The 16,766-nt window shown below is 34.8% G+C and overlaps 1 protein-coding gene across 4 annotated transcripts in view; it reads right to left on the bottom strand.

Annotated features, from left to right (window-relative positions):
• TCAIM (T cell activation inhibitor, mitochondrial) overlaps window positions 1-16,766 on the bottom strand; it is a 105,729-nt gene that overhangs the window by 44,338 nt on the left and 44,625 nt on the right. For 3 of the 4 annotated variants that reach the window (XM_077129624.1, XM_077129622.1, XM_077129625.1), the window contains exons 7-10: window positions 15,888-15,985; window positions 15,514-15,605; window positions 1,396-1,628; window positions 624-755 (exon numbers count right to left, since the gene is read on the bottom strand). In XM_077129624.1, coding sequence (XP_076985739.1) covers window positions 624-755; window positions 1,396-1,628; window positions 15,514-15,605; window positions 15,888-15,985 — 555 coding nt within the window. The remainder of the gene's footprint in view (window positions 1-623; window positions 756-1,395; window positions 1,629-15,513; window positions 15,606-15,887; window positions 15,986-16,766) is intronic. The other variant, XM_077129623.1, reaches the window with a different exon arrangement.

The raw sequence follows: 16,766 nt of genomic DNA on the forward strand, positions 1-16,766 counted from the left end.
GAGAATGGCGCTAAATTCAAAATTTGGACAATAACTAAGAGCTCAGAAGATGACCAAAAGGGGGGAAATTGTTAAAATTCAGGAGTCTCTTAGACCTTGGCCAGTCCCTGACCATCCAACTCAAGCAGCAAGATTAAAACTTGAAAGACACTGCCTTTCTGTAAATGTCTGCTGTAATAAAAAATAAAATCTTAAAACCAGTCAATAAAAACCAGACACCTTATAAAGGGCCTTTCCATGGGAACGCTATCCAGTCAGAACATTTTCTTTCTCATTTCTGCGTTTGCTCTATATAAGCTTGTCCTCTCCACTTCCTTGGTGGAGCTCCTTAACACTCTCAAGTTTGATGTTGCCCGTGTTGCAAATCGTTTATTGCCGAAATAAACTTTGATAAAATTTTTAATTGCCTTAGTTTATCTTTTACAACACAAATGTCTAACAATCAACCAAGAGGCAGATATGAATCCCTTGCAGAATAAGGTGGGGAATAAATAAATATGGAATATTATTTGATTTCCTAAGTTTAATACAATTTTATGTTTTATATTTATCACTCCTGAATATCTAATATTTTAAAAGTTAGATTGAATGATACGACTTTGCAGAGAGTTAACAGTACTTACTCTTCCTTTCTTTTCATGTTCTCTCTTGCCTGCTGGGCTTTGGTGAGAATAAACCATTGGAGGCTGGCAGGATCACAGAGTGTGGGGATGTTAAAATGCCCGAGTTCATGTAGACTTGGAGCATATCTATCACTGTAATGAAATAGAAAATGAAGAAAAAAATCATTGATCTTTCCACCTGAAAGAAAATGTTTTAACAGACTGGTTTTAACTAAAAAGGAACTAATTAAGAAAATTCACCTTAAAAGTACAGCAATATTGACTTACATTTTGCTGCCCCCCAAAAGACACACTTTCTTAGGACGACCATTCTTCCTAGCCCTGTGACCTTCCTCATCTGTAAAATGGGTTAATAACCTACATCAGGGTGAGGTTGTGAGAGCTAAAGAGTATTAACATTTATGTACTGAATGTCATCAAGTATATTATACTAAATATATTAAGATTTAGGCACCTAGCTCAGTGCTTGGCAAATAGTATAGGTACAAAATACATTAGCTACTGATTTAAAATTAGCTTAATTCTATGACGTTTTCTATAGGATTGATTTCATCCACTACGGGGGCATATGTTCACAGAATGTTCTAGAGTTTCAATCCTTCAATGCTTCCATGTTGGCTTTCCTAATGTGGAAGAGTATCACTAACAGAAATAGTGACATTCTTTTCTTAATTGCAAGAACTACACATTGAAATACAAAAAATTAATACACTTACAAACACAATCCACCTAATGAAAGAATAAAAGTAATCCTTCTGTTTTAGATATTTACCTGTTAACAATCATTTGTAAACCACGCAGACTTCGAGGGTGAAAAGGTATTCTACTTTTCAATAGTCTATTATAGAACATATCAAGAAGAGAGTAATATTCTTCAAGTGTCAACACTGGCTGCAACTCTTCTATATAAACAACTTGTATGCCACCTAGAAGATAGCTTATTTGGTCTTCCAGATGTATCAATCTCCTTTGAAGGTCCAAATAACTTGGTAATCTTTCAAAAAGCTGTATTCAAAAAAAAGAGGAAAGAAACATTTAGTTTTATGTTACCATGACAACTGATTTTTAGGATTCTAATAAATAGTACTGAGAAATTTTAACATGAACATCGTTTTCCTAGAAGGAAAGTTCAAGTAAGAGATAAGAAAAGATGAAATTATTTACTGTAATGCTGAAAAATCTAATATTCAAAATAAAACACTATGAATCTTAAGAATAAAAGAGCTTGCAGTAAAAAACTTGTTCCAAACAAAAATAAGTCCTTAATACGAACATTTAAAGAATATTTAAAAATATTAAATTAGTTTAGAATGATTAAATGGCATACTAAAGCAGAGTTTTAGAAATAAAATATACATATTTCAACTTCAAGTCAGTTCCCTCAGAACTATCTTTAATTCAACTAAGTTCAATTAAATGCTATAAACATTATTGAGCACATACCATGGACTTAAGCATTTAAGCACTCGAAGTATAGAGATTTAAAATGTCTGTCCCTGTTTGCCAGGGACTCTCAGTCTGAGCGCAAGGAAACAAAACAAAAAACAGAATTCAGTGTAATAAATACCAGACCACCTCAGGATGGAGCAGATACAGAGAGATTAAAAAAAAAAGTCTCTAAGGAAGTCTCATCTTACCAATCTTAAAAGATAAATAGGATTTTATGAGGGCAGATGAGTGTGGGGACATTCTGTACAAACATGGAAGCATGGAAAAGACAGTGTGTTAAAAAACAACAAGGAGTTTGGTGTGGCTGGAGTGTGACATGTTTGGGGGTGAGTAGAAAGAGAAAGTGAGGGCTATATCAGGGTATTTTCTTGTGTGCTACATTATGGTCTTGGGGTTTATATTAAAAGCTGCGTATCTTTACAAATTTAAGGAGTTGAAAGGTATCAAAAACTCTGCTATAACAAAAGCAGTGGTAATATACTTCAAATATTGTGAAAAATAATTTTACTCCCTACGTTTTCAATTTTTCTCCCAATGGGTTATTCATTATACAACACACACACATATACACACACACTATTTTAAAACTTTAAATTTTGAGATAGTTGCAGATCTGTATATCTTTTGTTTACCATTTACACAGTGTCCCCAATAATGACATCATGCAAAACTACACTACAATATCACAACCAGGAAACCGACATTGATACAATCCACTAACTATTCAGATTTCACCAGTTTTACTTTCTTGTGTGTGTCTGAGTTGGGTTCTATGCAATTTCATCACATGTCTAGATTCGCATATTACCATAGAAAGGTACAGAACTGGTCCTTCACAAGGATCCTTCACGCTACCCTTTTACTGACTGCCCCCACCTCCTTGAAATCACTAAGCTGTTCTCCATCTTTACAATTTTATTATTTCAGGAATGTTATATAAATAGAATCATACATAATATAATCTTTTGAGTTCAACTTTTTCCACCCAGCACAATGCTCTTGAGAATTATCCAAGTTGTTACATATATTTGTAAGTTCCTGAAGTCTGTTCCTTTCTACTGCTGGTAGTACTCCATGAGATGCATGTACCAGTTTAACCATTTTCACATTAGAAGACATTAGTATTTCCCCCGTTAGTTTTTTGCTATTATGAACATTTCCATATCCTCACCAGCATTTGATGTTGTCATTTTTTTTCTCATTTTAGTCATTCTGATAGGTATTTAGTGCTACCTCATTGTGGTTTTAATTTGAATTTCCCCAATGGCTAATGACGCTGAATTTTTCATGTGCTTATTTGTCATCTGGATATATTCACTTGTGAATGTTTGCCAATATCTTTTTCTATTTTCTAATTGAATTATTTGATTTTTACTGATGAATTTGAGTTCTTCATATATTCTAGATACTAATCATTTGTCAGCTATGTGGTTTGCAAATATCTTCACTCAGTCTGTAGCTTATCTTTTCATCTTCTTCACATGGACTTACATAGAGCAAAAGTTTTTAATTTTGATTAGGTCCAATTTGCTGATTTTTTCCTTCTATGAATCACGCTTTTGGTGTCAAGTCTGATAACTCTTTGTCCCACCCTAGATCTGGAAAATTTCCGCTTTTTTCCTAAAGGTTTTATAGTTTTACATTTTACATTTAAGTCTGTGATCCATTTGAGGAAATTATTGTATTAGGAAAGAAGTTTAGCTTGAAAATCATTTATTGTCTATATCGTTATATTATCTTAACAGTTTCTTTTGGAGGGCAACAGTTTTTTGATGAGATCCATTTTTATAAATTTCTGCTTTTATAGTTTGGGCTTTTTAATCTCAGGGTAAGAACTCTAAACAAACATCTTGTCCCAGATCCTGAAGATATTCTGCTTTTTCTTCTAAGTTTCACAGTGTTACATTTACACTGATTTACATTTTAGTGTGTTCCATTTTTGGTTGATTTGTGTATAAGATGTGAGATTAAGCAGAATTCCAATTTTTGTTCTATGGCTGTCCAATTTATTGAAAAGGTCATCCTTTCTACATTTAATTACTTTTGCACCTTTGTTAAAAATTAGTTGGGAAAAAAAAATCAGTTGGGCACATTTGTTTCAGTTTACTTCTTAGTTCTCTAGTCTGTCCAAATGATCTGTTTGTATTTCTCTATCAATACCATATAGTTTTGATTACTGTAGCTTTATAGTAAGCCTTGGCATTGGGGAGTGTGATTCTTCTCACTTAATTCTTCTTCAAAATTGTGTTAGGTATTCTAGGTTCTATGCCTTTCCATATAAAATTTAGAATAAGCTGGTTCATGTCTATAAAATACCTTCCTGGGATTTTGATACATATTACCTTAAGCTACATATCAATTGGGGAGAATTGTTATCCTCACTACATTGCATCTTCCAATCCTTGAACATGTTACATACATCTCTCCATTTATCTAGGTGTTTTAAAAATTTGTTTCATCAGTATTTTGTAATTTTTGGCATGCAAGTTTTACACATATTGTTAGGTTTATACCTAAATATTTCATTTTCTTTAGAGCAATGAAATGGTATTATATTTTTATATTCAGTTTACAAAAGTAGTTACATACGAAATAAGGTTGGTTTTTTTTTTGTGTTGATCCTGTCTCCTGCAACTTTACAGTACTCACTTATTAGTTGCAAGAAGATTTGCTATAGATTCCTTGAGATTTTCTACTTAGCCAATTGAGTTTTTTGCACACAGGACAGTTTTATTTCTTCTTTTCCAATCTGTATGCCTTTTATTTATTTTTCCTGCCTTATTGTGCTGTTAGGATGTATAGCTTCATGTTCTATAAAATAGTGACAAGGGAACAGTGTTTTGTTTCTACTCTTATGAGGAAAGAATTCAGTCTTTTACCATACATGATGTTAGCTGCACATTGTTTTCTGTACATGCTCTTTATCAAGTTGAAGAAGTTTCCCTCCATTCTTGGTTAGGGCACTTTACTTGCATTTATTCCTCAGATGGGGTATGTGGGTGGTATTTCTGGATATGTGAAGATTAGAAAATATAACTTTCTTTTACTATGATGGATGAATGCTATCCTGGCTGGGTCATGGAATCTTTCTTTCAGAAGCCTATGGATGTTCTTCCATTCTCTTCTACCTTACCTTTCAGCAATGTAGATGAGGAGTTTGGAATCAGTCTAATTCTTTCTTCTTTGAGACTTTTTGTGGTTGGGAGCTTGTAAGATTTTGAAACACTCATTATTTGCATTTTAAATTTCCAGGATTTATCCTCCAAGTCTCTTTAGCTCTTCTCGTATGATTTTTATCCCATTGTATTTGTATTTTTCCTCTTTGTTTTGAGATATCTTTTTTACCTAAAATCCTAGTCACTGATGTGAATCTCAGTTACCTTCCTTCCCATAATGCACCTTTAAAGTTAGTTCAAATATCATACTCTTTAGTTTTAGTTTAATTTTTGTACTGGATGTGGATTTCTTATTTTTTTGTTCCCATTTCAATTCTGTGCTCTGGCTGCTCTATTTTATTAAGAGTTTTCTGTTTGTTCTTTTCCCATTTCGTTGCTAGGTCTCTGAAACAGGTTGCTATTTTTATTTTTTTTTGTCATTGATGCTCAGCTGTTAGAATCCTGAGAGTGGTGGATGATGCAATGATTGCTGCCCTGTGGGGTAGTAGGAGGCAGGTCATCAGTCCCCAACTGTCCACAAAAAGAAAGCCTCTCTGTTCCCTGGCCTCTTCTTATCCTGCCAGGCTTCAGAGACGGTAAAGGCTCAGCTTATCTGCTCAATTCCTCTTCTGCTCTCTGGGACTTCCCATTTAAGCATATGTCAGCCTTTCTCTTGGGACCCTGGGCCATCTACGGTCTCAATTTTCTTATGACCTGAGTGGTTAGATTCTTACACTAGTATTTTCTAGTGCTCCAACCTGGGTTCTGTTTGGCTTGGGAGATATGGAGGAGTTGGAACTAAAGGCAAGGTTGGGAGCAGAGGTCAAATAGGATACAGGAAGAAATCATCCTTTTAGAACCCCCCACTTAAGCTTTTAAACAAAAGTGAATATAAACAAGGCCTAGGAAGGATTAAGAGCAAATGCAAAGAGTTTGTTTCTGGGGTGTCTGTATTATAAGTGAATTATTTTCTATTATTTAGAGTTTATTTAGGGTTATTTATTGGGTAGTGCTATTTTACTGAACAATATTGTTCCAGAATGTTGTATTTATGGATACACTTCATGATACATAGAAAATCTTACATAAATAGGAAATAAGATAACATGGTAGTCAATTAACTATTTTTATATATACAGATATGCTACCTTTCATTAACATTAATCCTACATTGCAACATTCATTCCCTCATTTGACAAACATATTACCTTCTTAATGCTAGGCAAGGAGGATACAAATGTACATAATAAAAAATGTCAAAAATCAAGGAGTTCACAATCTAGGAGGGAAGCAGGCATAAGAAATAAATTATTATAAACCAATGTGAATAAATGTATTCGCAGAAACTCAAACAAGGATTAAGAGTGGCAGAGAATTGCACAGAGGTGGGGCCAAGGCAAGGAAGCTTTTATGGGATGTTTGATGATCTGTCAGATGGATGAGGTATTACGGCTAGAGGAAGCAGCATAAACAATATGCACGAATCAAATATCTGTTATGTTACACAGCACATGAATATTGAAGATGCTTATTTGTGAGCAAGGACAAGAATAACACATCTCCAATATTGTTTATAAGATCTGTATTACCAGATTGATATCTTGTTGAAGAACTTAAATAATTTTTATCATGTTTATTAATTCTATGGCATTGCCTTTCAAAGATTTTAATTAATTAACTTTATTATCTGGAGACATGTCCTATTAATTTAATAATTTCATTATATATGTGATATCAAACCACCTAAATATATTGGAGTAATATTTTCAGAGAAGATAAAAATGAAAATTTGAAGATAAACCATTGACTAACACTTTAGGCCCTTAATTATTTGCAATATTTAAAAAACATGTTCAAACATATGCACAAAACCTGGAAATACAAAAAAATGCAATAAGAATGGACACTTATTGAGGACATTTATTGAATAAATGGACACTTACTCACCACATACTAGGCACTGTGCACCTGCACTATCTCAATGAATCCTTACAGCTCTGTTAGGAAACTACAATAATTACTCCCATTTATGCTTGAGGAAATGGAGATTTGAGAAGGATAAAAACTTACCTAAGATCTCAGAACTAAGTAGGAGAGCTGAAATCAGATCTTGCAGCCCCCAGAACACATGCTCTTATCCTGTGGTTATACTGCTTTTCCATGTATATAACTAAATTATCTACACATTCCATATCACCAAGTAATATAAAAATTGCTTTGTGGGGGGAATGGTAACATTAATGTTGGACTAAGGATTTCAGAGCAAAGAATATTACCATGGTGTGCTGGTTTGAAACTGTTATGTAGCCAAGAAAAGTCATGCTTTTAATCCAATCCTTTCTTTTTTTTTTCACATGGGCAGGCACCAGGAATCAAATCCGGGTCTCCAGCTCGACAGGTGAGAATTCTTGCCACTGAGCCACAATTGTACCACGTGCTAATCCAACCTTTTTAAAAATATATTTTTATTGAGAAATATCTACACACATACAGTCCAACCATATTATACAATCGATGGCTCACAATATCAACACACAGTTGTATATTCTTCACCATGATCATTTCTAGGACATCTGTATCACTCCAGATAAAGAAAAAGAAAAAAGAACTTACATTCAAAATCACTAACTCCCTCTTCTCATTAACCCATAATATTTCAATTTACCAAAATTTTACCCTTTATCTCCCCCTATTATTTATTTCTTTTTTATCCTTATTATTATTATTTTTTTTACTCATCTGTCCTGGATACAAGGTTTTTACAATCACACAATCACATTGTAAAAGCTATATAATTATACAGTCTTCTTAAGAATCAAGGCTACTGGAACATAGTTCAACAGCTTCAGGTACTTCCTTCTAGCCATTCTAAAACACTACAAACTAAAAAGGATATCTATACAATGTGTAAAAATAACTTCCAGGATAACCTCTCGACTCTAAAATCTCTCAGCTACTAGACTTTATTTTGTCTCATTTCTCTGTTCACCCTTATGGTCAAGAAGGCATTTCCATTCCCAGATGCCAGGTCGTAGCTCATCCCTGGGAGTCAGATCCCACATTGCCAGGGAGATTTACACTCCTGGGAGTCATGTCCCACATGGGCAGAGGGCAGTGAATTTACCTGGCAAGTTGGCTTAGAGTGAGAGAGGCCACATCTGAGCAACAAAAGAGGTTCTTTGGGGGGTGACTCTTAGGCATAATTATCAGTAGGCTTAGTTTCTTTCTCGCAGGAATAAGTTTTGAAGGGGTAAGCCCCAAGATTGAGGGCTTACCCTACTGAATTTGTTGTTCTTACTGCTTGTGAGAATATCAAGAATTCCCCAGATGTGGAATTTAAATTTCCTTCTTTCTCCCCAGTTCCCCAAGGGGAATGTGAATAATAAATTTTGTGGGTGTAGGCCTATTTGGGTGGGACCTTTTGATTAGGTATTTCCATGAAGATATGACCCCACCCATCCGAAGTGGGTCTTAACCAGCTTACTGGAGTCCTTTAAGAGGAAAATATTTTGGAGAAAGCTCAGACACAGATGCTTGGAGAAAGAAACACCCTGGGAGATGCAAATACCCTCAGTAACTGAAGGAACTGGAACCTGGAGAGAACCAAGGGAAGCTAAGAGATGAAATCCAGAGTTTGTGTCAGAGAAGCAAGAAAGTGAGATCCACAGGAGCTGAGAGCAATCTGAAACCAGAATCTGGGAGAGAAGGACAGCAGACATCGCCATGTACCTTACCATGTGGCAGAGGAAGCCAGATGCCAGATGCCTTTCCTTCTAGAAGGTTATCCTTTTATTGATACCTTAAGTTGGATATTCTCACAGCCTTAGAAGTGAAACTTGCAACTTAATAACCCCCCTTTATAAAAACCAATCCATTTCTGGATATTACATTCTGGCAGCTTTAGTAAACTAAAACAGATTTTGGTATGAGGAGTGGGGTGCTGCTGTGACCTGAAAATACCAAAAATGCCAGAATGGCTTTTTTAAAGTGGTATGTTGGTTTGAATCTGTGGTGGACTGCAGAAAAGCCATGTCCTTTAATCCTCATTCAATATTGCTGGTTGAGAGCTTTTTGACTGTTCCCATGGAGATGTGACCCATCCAATTGTGGATGGTAACTTTTGATTAGATGATTTCCATGGAGGTGTGTTTCCAGGTGGGATTGCTTACTGGAGCCCTTTAAGAGGGAATCATTTTGCAAAGAGTTACAGAGCCCATGCAGCCAGAGACCTTTGGAGATCAAGAAGGAAAACACCCTTGGGGGAGCTTCATTAAACAAGAAGCTGGGAGAGAAAGTTAGTAGATGCTGCCATGTTCGCCATGTGCCTTTACAGTTGAGAGAGAAACCCTGAACGTCATTGGCCTTCTTCAACCAAGGTATGTTTCCCTAGATGTCTTAGATTGGACATTTCAATCGTTTTGTTTTATTTGGGACATTTTTATGGCCTTAGAACTGTAGACTTGCAACTTAATAAATTCTCCCTTTGAAAAGCTATTCTGTTTCTGTTATATCGCATTTGGCAGATGGCAAACCAGAAAAAATGGATAAGAGGAAGATTCTGGAAGAATTTGAGGAGTTTAATAGGAAAGGTCTAGAATGCTTTGAAGAGACTGTTGGTAGAAATACGGACGCTAAAGATATTACTGATGAGGCCTTAGACGGAAATGATTAATGTATCATTGCCAACTGGAAGAAAGGTAATCTGTTTTAAAGTGGCAGAGAATTTGGCAAAATGAGTCCTGGTGCTGGTTGAAAGGGGGAATTTGAATGCAAATAGCTGAGATATCTAGCTGAGGAAATTTCCAAACTATGTGAGAAAATACAGCCTGGCATTTCCTTGCAGCTTATAGTAAAATGTGACAGGAAAGGGATAACCTGAGAAGTGAATACCTAGGTACAAATAAACCAGAAAATGATAGTTTGGGAAATTCTGAGCTGTTAGAAAATAAGTTCCTAGAGAATAGTGCTACACATGAGGATTTTATCAAATATGGAACCAATCAACCATTTAAGGAAAAAGCTAGGGTTGGAAATGCAGTTATCCAGAAAGGATTTATGGGAAGTCCTACTGTCTGATAGCTGTGACCCTTGTATGGTGCATGCCAAGCCAACAAACTATTTTCAAGATCTGTATGAATGGAACCACTGCCAGTCTGGACTTAAAGGGACAGACTGAAAGAAAAATGACTTCAAAGGCAGAAGCATGGAAGTTAAGATCTGGAGTCAAGAAATCTCGGACCAGGAGAGCAGACCCACCTACACATGTGGAGAGAGTGAGATTGTCCTGGGGGCAGAGGGAGGGTGGAAAGGTATTGCTGCCTAAAGCCTCACAGAGGATGAAACAGTCTCCAGCAGTTGGGGAGAATCTGGCCATCATTCCATTGTTTGGAAGTGTGTACCCCGGAGATGGCAGAGAGTCCATCTGGTGCCACCCAGATGCTTGAGGAAGGTGGGGCCGAGAACAAGGTGGTCTCCCCAGTACTCCCAAATGTTACAACCCTCACTCCAGTGTTTTGAGAGAGCAGAGCCACTGCATAAGCCCTTAGAATGGGTGTGACTGATGCTCTTTCAAGCCCCAAGGATAAAATATTATTCTATAAATGTTTCTCAGACCTTAAAATCTAATGGAATTTGCCCTGGAGGTTTTCAGAACTGTCTGGGTCTGGTGACCCATTTTCCTTTCAATTTCTCCCTACAGAAATGGGAATGTTTATCCTATGGGTTTCTCTCCTTTGTATGCTGGCAGCAGATAACCTCTTCTAACTTTTACAGGTCCATAGCCAGAGAAGAATTTTGCCTTAGGACAGGCTATGCCTGTAACTGACTTTGATGAGACTTTGTACTGTTTTTGACTTTGTATTGTATTTTTATTATTACTGAAATGATTTAAGGCTTTTATGCTATTGTGATAGAATGAATGTATTTTGCATTTGGAAAGTACATGTCTTTTTGGGGTCCAGAAGGTGGAATGTAAAGAAGGTCATTTTATAGTGATAAAAGGGACCATTAAACAAAAGGATACCACAAACCTAAACATTTATGAACCAATTAACAGCTTCAAAATACATGAAGCAAAAACTGATAGAACTGTAAGGAGAACTAGATCTAGAATTATAGTCAGAAAATTCAACATTCTCACAATAACTGAGAGAACAAGAAGGCAGAAAATCAGCAATGATATAGTAGATTTGAACAACACTCTCAACCAATTTGATCTAACTGACATGCATAAATATGTCACTCAGCAACAGTAAAACACAGTCTTCTCCAGTGCACCTGGATAATTTACCATGATAGAGTATATTCTGGGCCACAAAATAAGCGTCAATAAATACAAAAAGATTTGTGACACATAAAGTATATTTTCTGATCACCATGGAATTACATTAGAAATCAATAGTGGAACAATTTCTGGAACATCCCCAAATATTTGGAAATTAACACATTTCTAAACCAATGGATCAAAGAAGAAATACAATTAGAAATTAGAAACTATTTTGAACAGAATAAAAATAAAAACATGGGCGGGCCGCGGTGGCTCAGCGGGCAAAGTGCTTGCCTGCTATGCCGGAGGACCTCGGTTCGATTCCCGGCCCCAGCCCATGTAACAAAAACGGAGAAACAGAATACAATAAAACAAGAAAGTGTTTAAAAATGTTTCCCTTTCTTCCTTCCTTCCTTCCTTCTCTCTGTCTTTCCTTAAAAAAAAAAAAAATAAAAAAATAAAAAAAAATAAAAACATAACATATCAGAATTTTTGGGAAGCCACAAATGCATACTTAGGGGGAATTCATAGCATTAAACACCCATTTTATAAAAGAACAAAGGTCTCAACTCAATGATTGCAGTTTCCATCCTCACATCCTCAGAATTTAGAAGAGAAAATGAAATATAAAGTAAAAATAAGAAAGGAAATAATAAAGTGAGAATTGATAAAATAGAAAACAAGAGAAACAAAAGAGAAAATCAAAGAAATAAAAAGCTTGTTTTTTGAGAAGATCAATAAAAATAAACTTCTACCCAGACTAATCAGGAAAAAAAAAGAAGTGATTTATTTATTTATTTTTATTTTTATTATTTTTTTTAACATGGACAGGCACCAGTAATCGAACCCGGGTCCTCTGGCATCGCAGGCAAGCATTCCTGCCTGCTGAGCCACCGTGGCCCAAGACGTAAGTTATTAATCTCAGAAATGAGAGTGGCAACCCACTACAGATTCTACAAATATTAAAAGGATAATAAGGGAATTATTTTTAACTACTTTTTTGTCAATAACTTTGACAACTTAGATGAAATACACAACTTTCTTCAATGACACAAACTACCAAACTTTACTGAAGAAATGGATTATCAGAATAGTCCTGTTTAAAGACATTGAAATTATAGTTAAAAAGTTCTTTACAAAAGAAAACCCCAGTCCCATCTGGCTTTACTGGTGAATTCCACCAAACATTTAAGGAATTAATACACCATTCTTCACAAACTCTCCAAAACACTGAAGAGAAAGGAACATTTCCAACTCCCTCTATAAGACCAACATTACCCTGAAACCAAAACCAGAAAAAGAAACCACAAAAAAAGAAAACTACAGGCCAATACCTCTTATGATCATAGATGCAAAAATTCTAAACAAAACTTTAGTAAACTGAATCTATTATGAGTAAGTGGGGTTTGTCAAAGGAATGCAGGGCTCACTTAACATTTGGAAATCAATCAATGTAATTCACCATATTAACATACCCCAAAATAAAAACTATATGATCAACTCAATAGATATGGAAAGACCATTTGACAAAATCCAACATTCATTCCTTATAAAAATTATCAACAAACTAGGAATAAAAGGGAATTTCCTCAACTTGAAAAAACTATACCTATGAAAAAAATCTCTGATTTATATCATACTCAATGGTCAAAGACTAAATGTTTTTCTCCTATGGGCAGGAACGAGATAGCATGTCTTCTTTCATCACTTCTTTTCAACTTTGTACTGGAGGTTCTGCCCAGAAGATGAGGAATAAATAAAAGAAAGAAATAAAGATTTTTCAAGGAAAAATAAAGCTGCCTTTATTTGCAGACAACATAATTCTCTCTGTAGAAAATCTGATGCAATCTGTAAAAAGCTACTAGAACAAATAAGAGTATTTAGCAAGGTTGCAGGATACATGTTCAACACAGAAAATCAATTGTATTATAATTATATTTATTAGCAATGAATAATTGGAAACTGAAATTTTAAAAAAATACCATTTTCAAAGTATTAAAAACAAGAAATACTTAGGGATAAATCTGACCAAAGATGTGAAAGACCTACACACCAATGATTATAAACCACTGTGGAAAGGATGCAAAGATCTAAATAAATAAAGAGATATCACTGTCCATGAGTCAGAAGACTCAGTATTGTTAAGATGTCAATTTCTCCAAACTGATCTATAGATTGAGCACAATCCTAACCAAAATCCCAGATGGCTTTTTCTGGTAAGATTGAAAAGCTGATTATAAAATGCAAATTGAAATGCAAAGGACCCAAAATAGTCAAAACAATTTTGAAAAAGAAGAACAAAGTTGGAGGGTTAACGCTACTTGCTTTTAAAACTTAATGTAAAGCTAAAGTAATCAAAACTGTGGCATTAGCACAAAGATGGAAAGCAGATTATTGAAAGAGAAAAGAGAGTCCAGAAATAATCTCTCACATATGAGGACAAATGATTTTTAATCTCTTTTTTTTTTTACATGGGGCAGGCACCAGGAAGCGAACCCGGGTCCTCTGGCATGGCAGGCGAGTACTCTGCCTGCTGAGCCACCGTGGCCCACCCGACAAATGATTTTTAACAAAGGTCCGAATGAAATGCAGTGATGAAAGAATAACCTTTTTAATAAAACTTGCTGGTACAATTTGATATCCATATGCAAAACAACAACAAAACCTTGGGGCCATGACTTGCATTATATATAAAAATTAACTCATAACAGTTAATTGTGAGTTAACGTAAAAGCTAAAACTATAAACTTCTAGGAGAAAACAAAGGAGAAAATCTTTACTTTCGATTAGTCAAAGATTTCTTAGATATGACACCAAAAGCACAATCCATAAAAGAATAATTTAATAAAATTAAGCTTCATCAAAATTAAAAATTTCTGCCCTTTTAAAGGACAAAGTGAAGAAAATAAAAAGATGAGCTGCAGATTGGGGGAAAATGTTTGGAAATTATTTATGTGATAAAGGACCTGAATTTAGAATATATAAAGAACCCCTGAACTCAATAATAAGAAAACAAACAAACAATTAAGAAATGGAGTAAAAGATCTGAACAGACAGTTCATTAAAGGAGATAACTGGATTACAAATAAGCACATGAAAATATGTTCAGCACCATTAGTCATGAAAACTATGCAAGTTAAATTCATAATGAGATGGTATTATATATACCTATTAAAATGGCTGAAATTAAAAAGATGACCATACCAAGTATTGGCTATTTCTTAAACAGCTAAAGACACCTACCATATGATCTAGCCATTTAACTCATATATCCAAGAGAAAAATGAAATATCTTCCATATATACATTTGTTCATAAATATTCATACCAGTTTTATTTGTAATAGACAAACACACAAAATCCATCAACAGGTGAATGGATAAACAAACTGTGGTATATCCACACAATGGAATACTACACGGCAGTCAAAAGAAAAAAAAAATAAAAAGAACTCTTGATATATGCAACCACATGAATGAATCTCAAAATAACTCTAAGTGAAAAGAACCAGACAAAAAAAGAGAACATACTTTCTGATCCCACTGATATAAAACAGTATAAAATATGAACTCATCTATAGTGACAGAAAACAGACCAGTGGTTACTTATAGCCGGGGTAGTGAAATGGGAGGGAGGGTTTATAAAGCACGAGTATACTTTTCAGGGTGACAGGTATTTTCACTATCTTCATTGTGGTAATGGTTTCATGAGTAAGGCATGTGTCAAAATGTAGCAAATTATATACATTAAATAGGTGTAGTTAGTTGTATGTCAATTATATCTCACTAAATTTATTAATAACAAACAACAGCAGGCTTTCAAGTTGCACTTCAGAAAAGACTAAAATTTCCAAATAAAAACAACCAAATCAGTTTCTGTCCTAAGTATTTTAACTGATTTGAAATCCGTTAAAACATATGATTTTGTTTTCTTTAAATTCACTGACACAATATCATTGTTTTAAACAAAAATATGTTGATGACAGATCAAAGAGGTTTTCTTGCTTTCAAGCTTTTTCTTACTTTTGTCCAGTGATGATGGACATCCATTGTTCCTAGCATCACATGGCCCATTGCACTCATCCCGGAACGGTCTGTAAATATTATTGTACATCCTGATGAGAAAACACAAACTCATTGGTCACTGTCCAGATATTCTTCATTATCTTAACATTGTGCAAATAATTACTTAAATTTAGTGTATGAATTCAGGATTAAATTCAGCTGAAGCTTAACGACTAATTTTATGTCACTGCTTTGTTTAAAGGAACAGACTGAAAAATTCAGCTGTGACAAAGTCAAATCTGGAGAGACTTTTAATACTTAGTTTTCCTTATAATTTACAGATGTGTATAGCAGCTAAGTGATACTTGAAAAGCAAACTGGAAAATCTTTACCTTTTGCATTTCTAAGTATATCCAAGTTCTGCTGTGCTAAACGACCTAAACTATGCAGCTGGCTACAGCGGTGGGCAATCCCCCAGCTTCTCTGCCACCTAGTTCAACAGAACAAACATGTAAATTAGCAAAAATCAGCAATGGAGAAGGAAATAAGCACTCACCCCAAAGTGCTTGAAAACCCAATGGTTTTCTTTCTTAAGTAGGCACACAACATTTTAAATTGTCTTATGCTTCCTAGCATAACTAGCTGATTTTTAAAGAACCAATCAAATAAAAAATGAATTGTTTATCAGAGGGTAAAAATATTGCTACTGTGTTCAGATATCTGGAGATTAAAAAAAGCAAATATATATGTCATTTCTATTTTTACAATAAGGTGATGAAGCGAGAAAAACTTTAAAAGAAAATCATTTTCTCTTCTTCACATTGTAAAACAATGATTTCGTTTTAGTTTTAAGTTCTCATTAGGAATTTCAATTAGGCTTATCAGGTCCTTTTTATCTTATTTAGAGAAAGTGTTTTATGACATCATGTAATCTGCTCATTTTATAAACTAAAATTGAATATTGGTAAAAAAATGGACCTGATGTTCACATGTTGTCACAGAGGTACCACTGTGTAAGTCTAAGTGTAAAGAGCACTGGTCTTAAGAGATATTTGAAATCCATCTCTGAATTCTAATTATGTGATTTACTAGCTCTGTTACCTGGAACAAACTGCTCTAGCCTTCCTAAGGTTTCACTTTCATCATGTAAAGTAGGAACATTCCCTGCTTTGCAGGTAGCATAAATAAAATGTAAACATGTGAAGGAGTTTGACACTCGAGACAGGCACTCAAAGACCTCTAGATTCCTAATTTTTTCTAACACTGATTAT

The sequence above is a fragment of the Tamandua tetradactyla genome, chromosome 15 (genome assembly GCF_023851605.1).
Source record: "Tamandua tetradactyla isolate mTamTet1 chromosome 15, mTamTet1.pri, whole genome shotgun sequence".
Taxonomy (NCBI): Eukaryota; Metazoa; Chordata; class Mammalia; order Pilosa; family Myrmecophagidae; genus Tamandua; species Tamandua tetradactyla.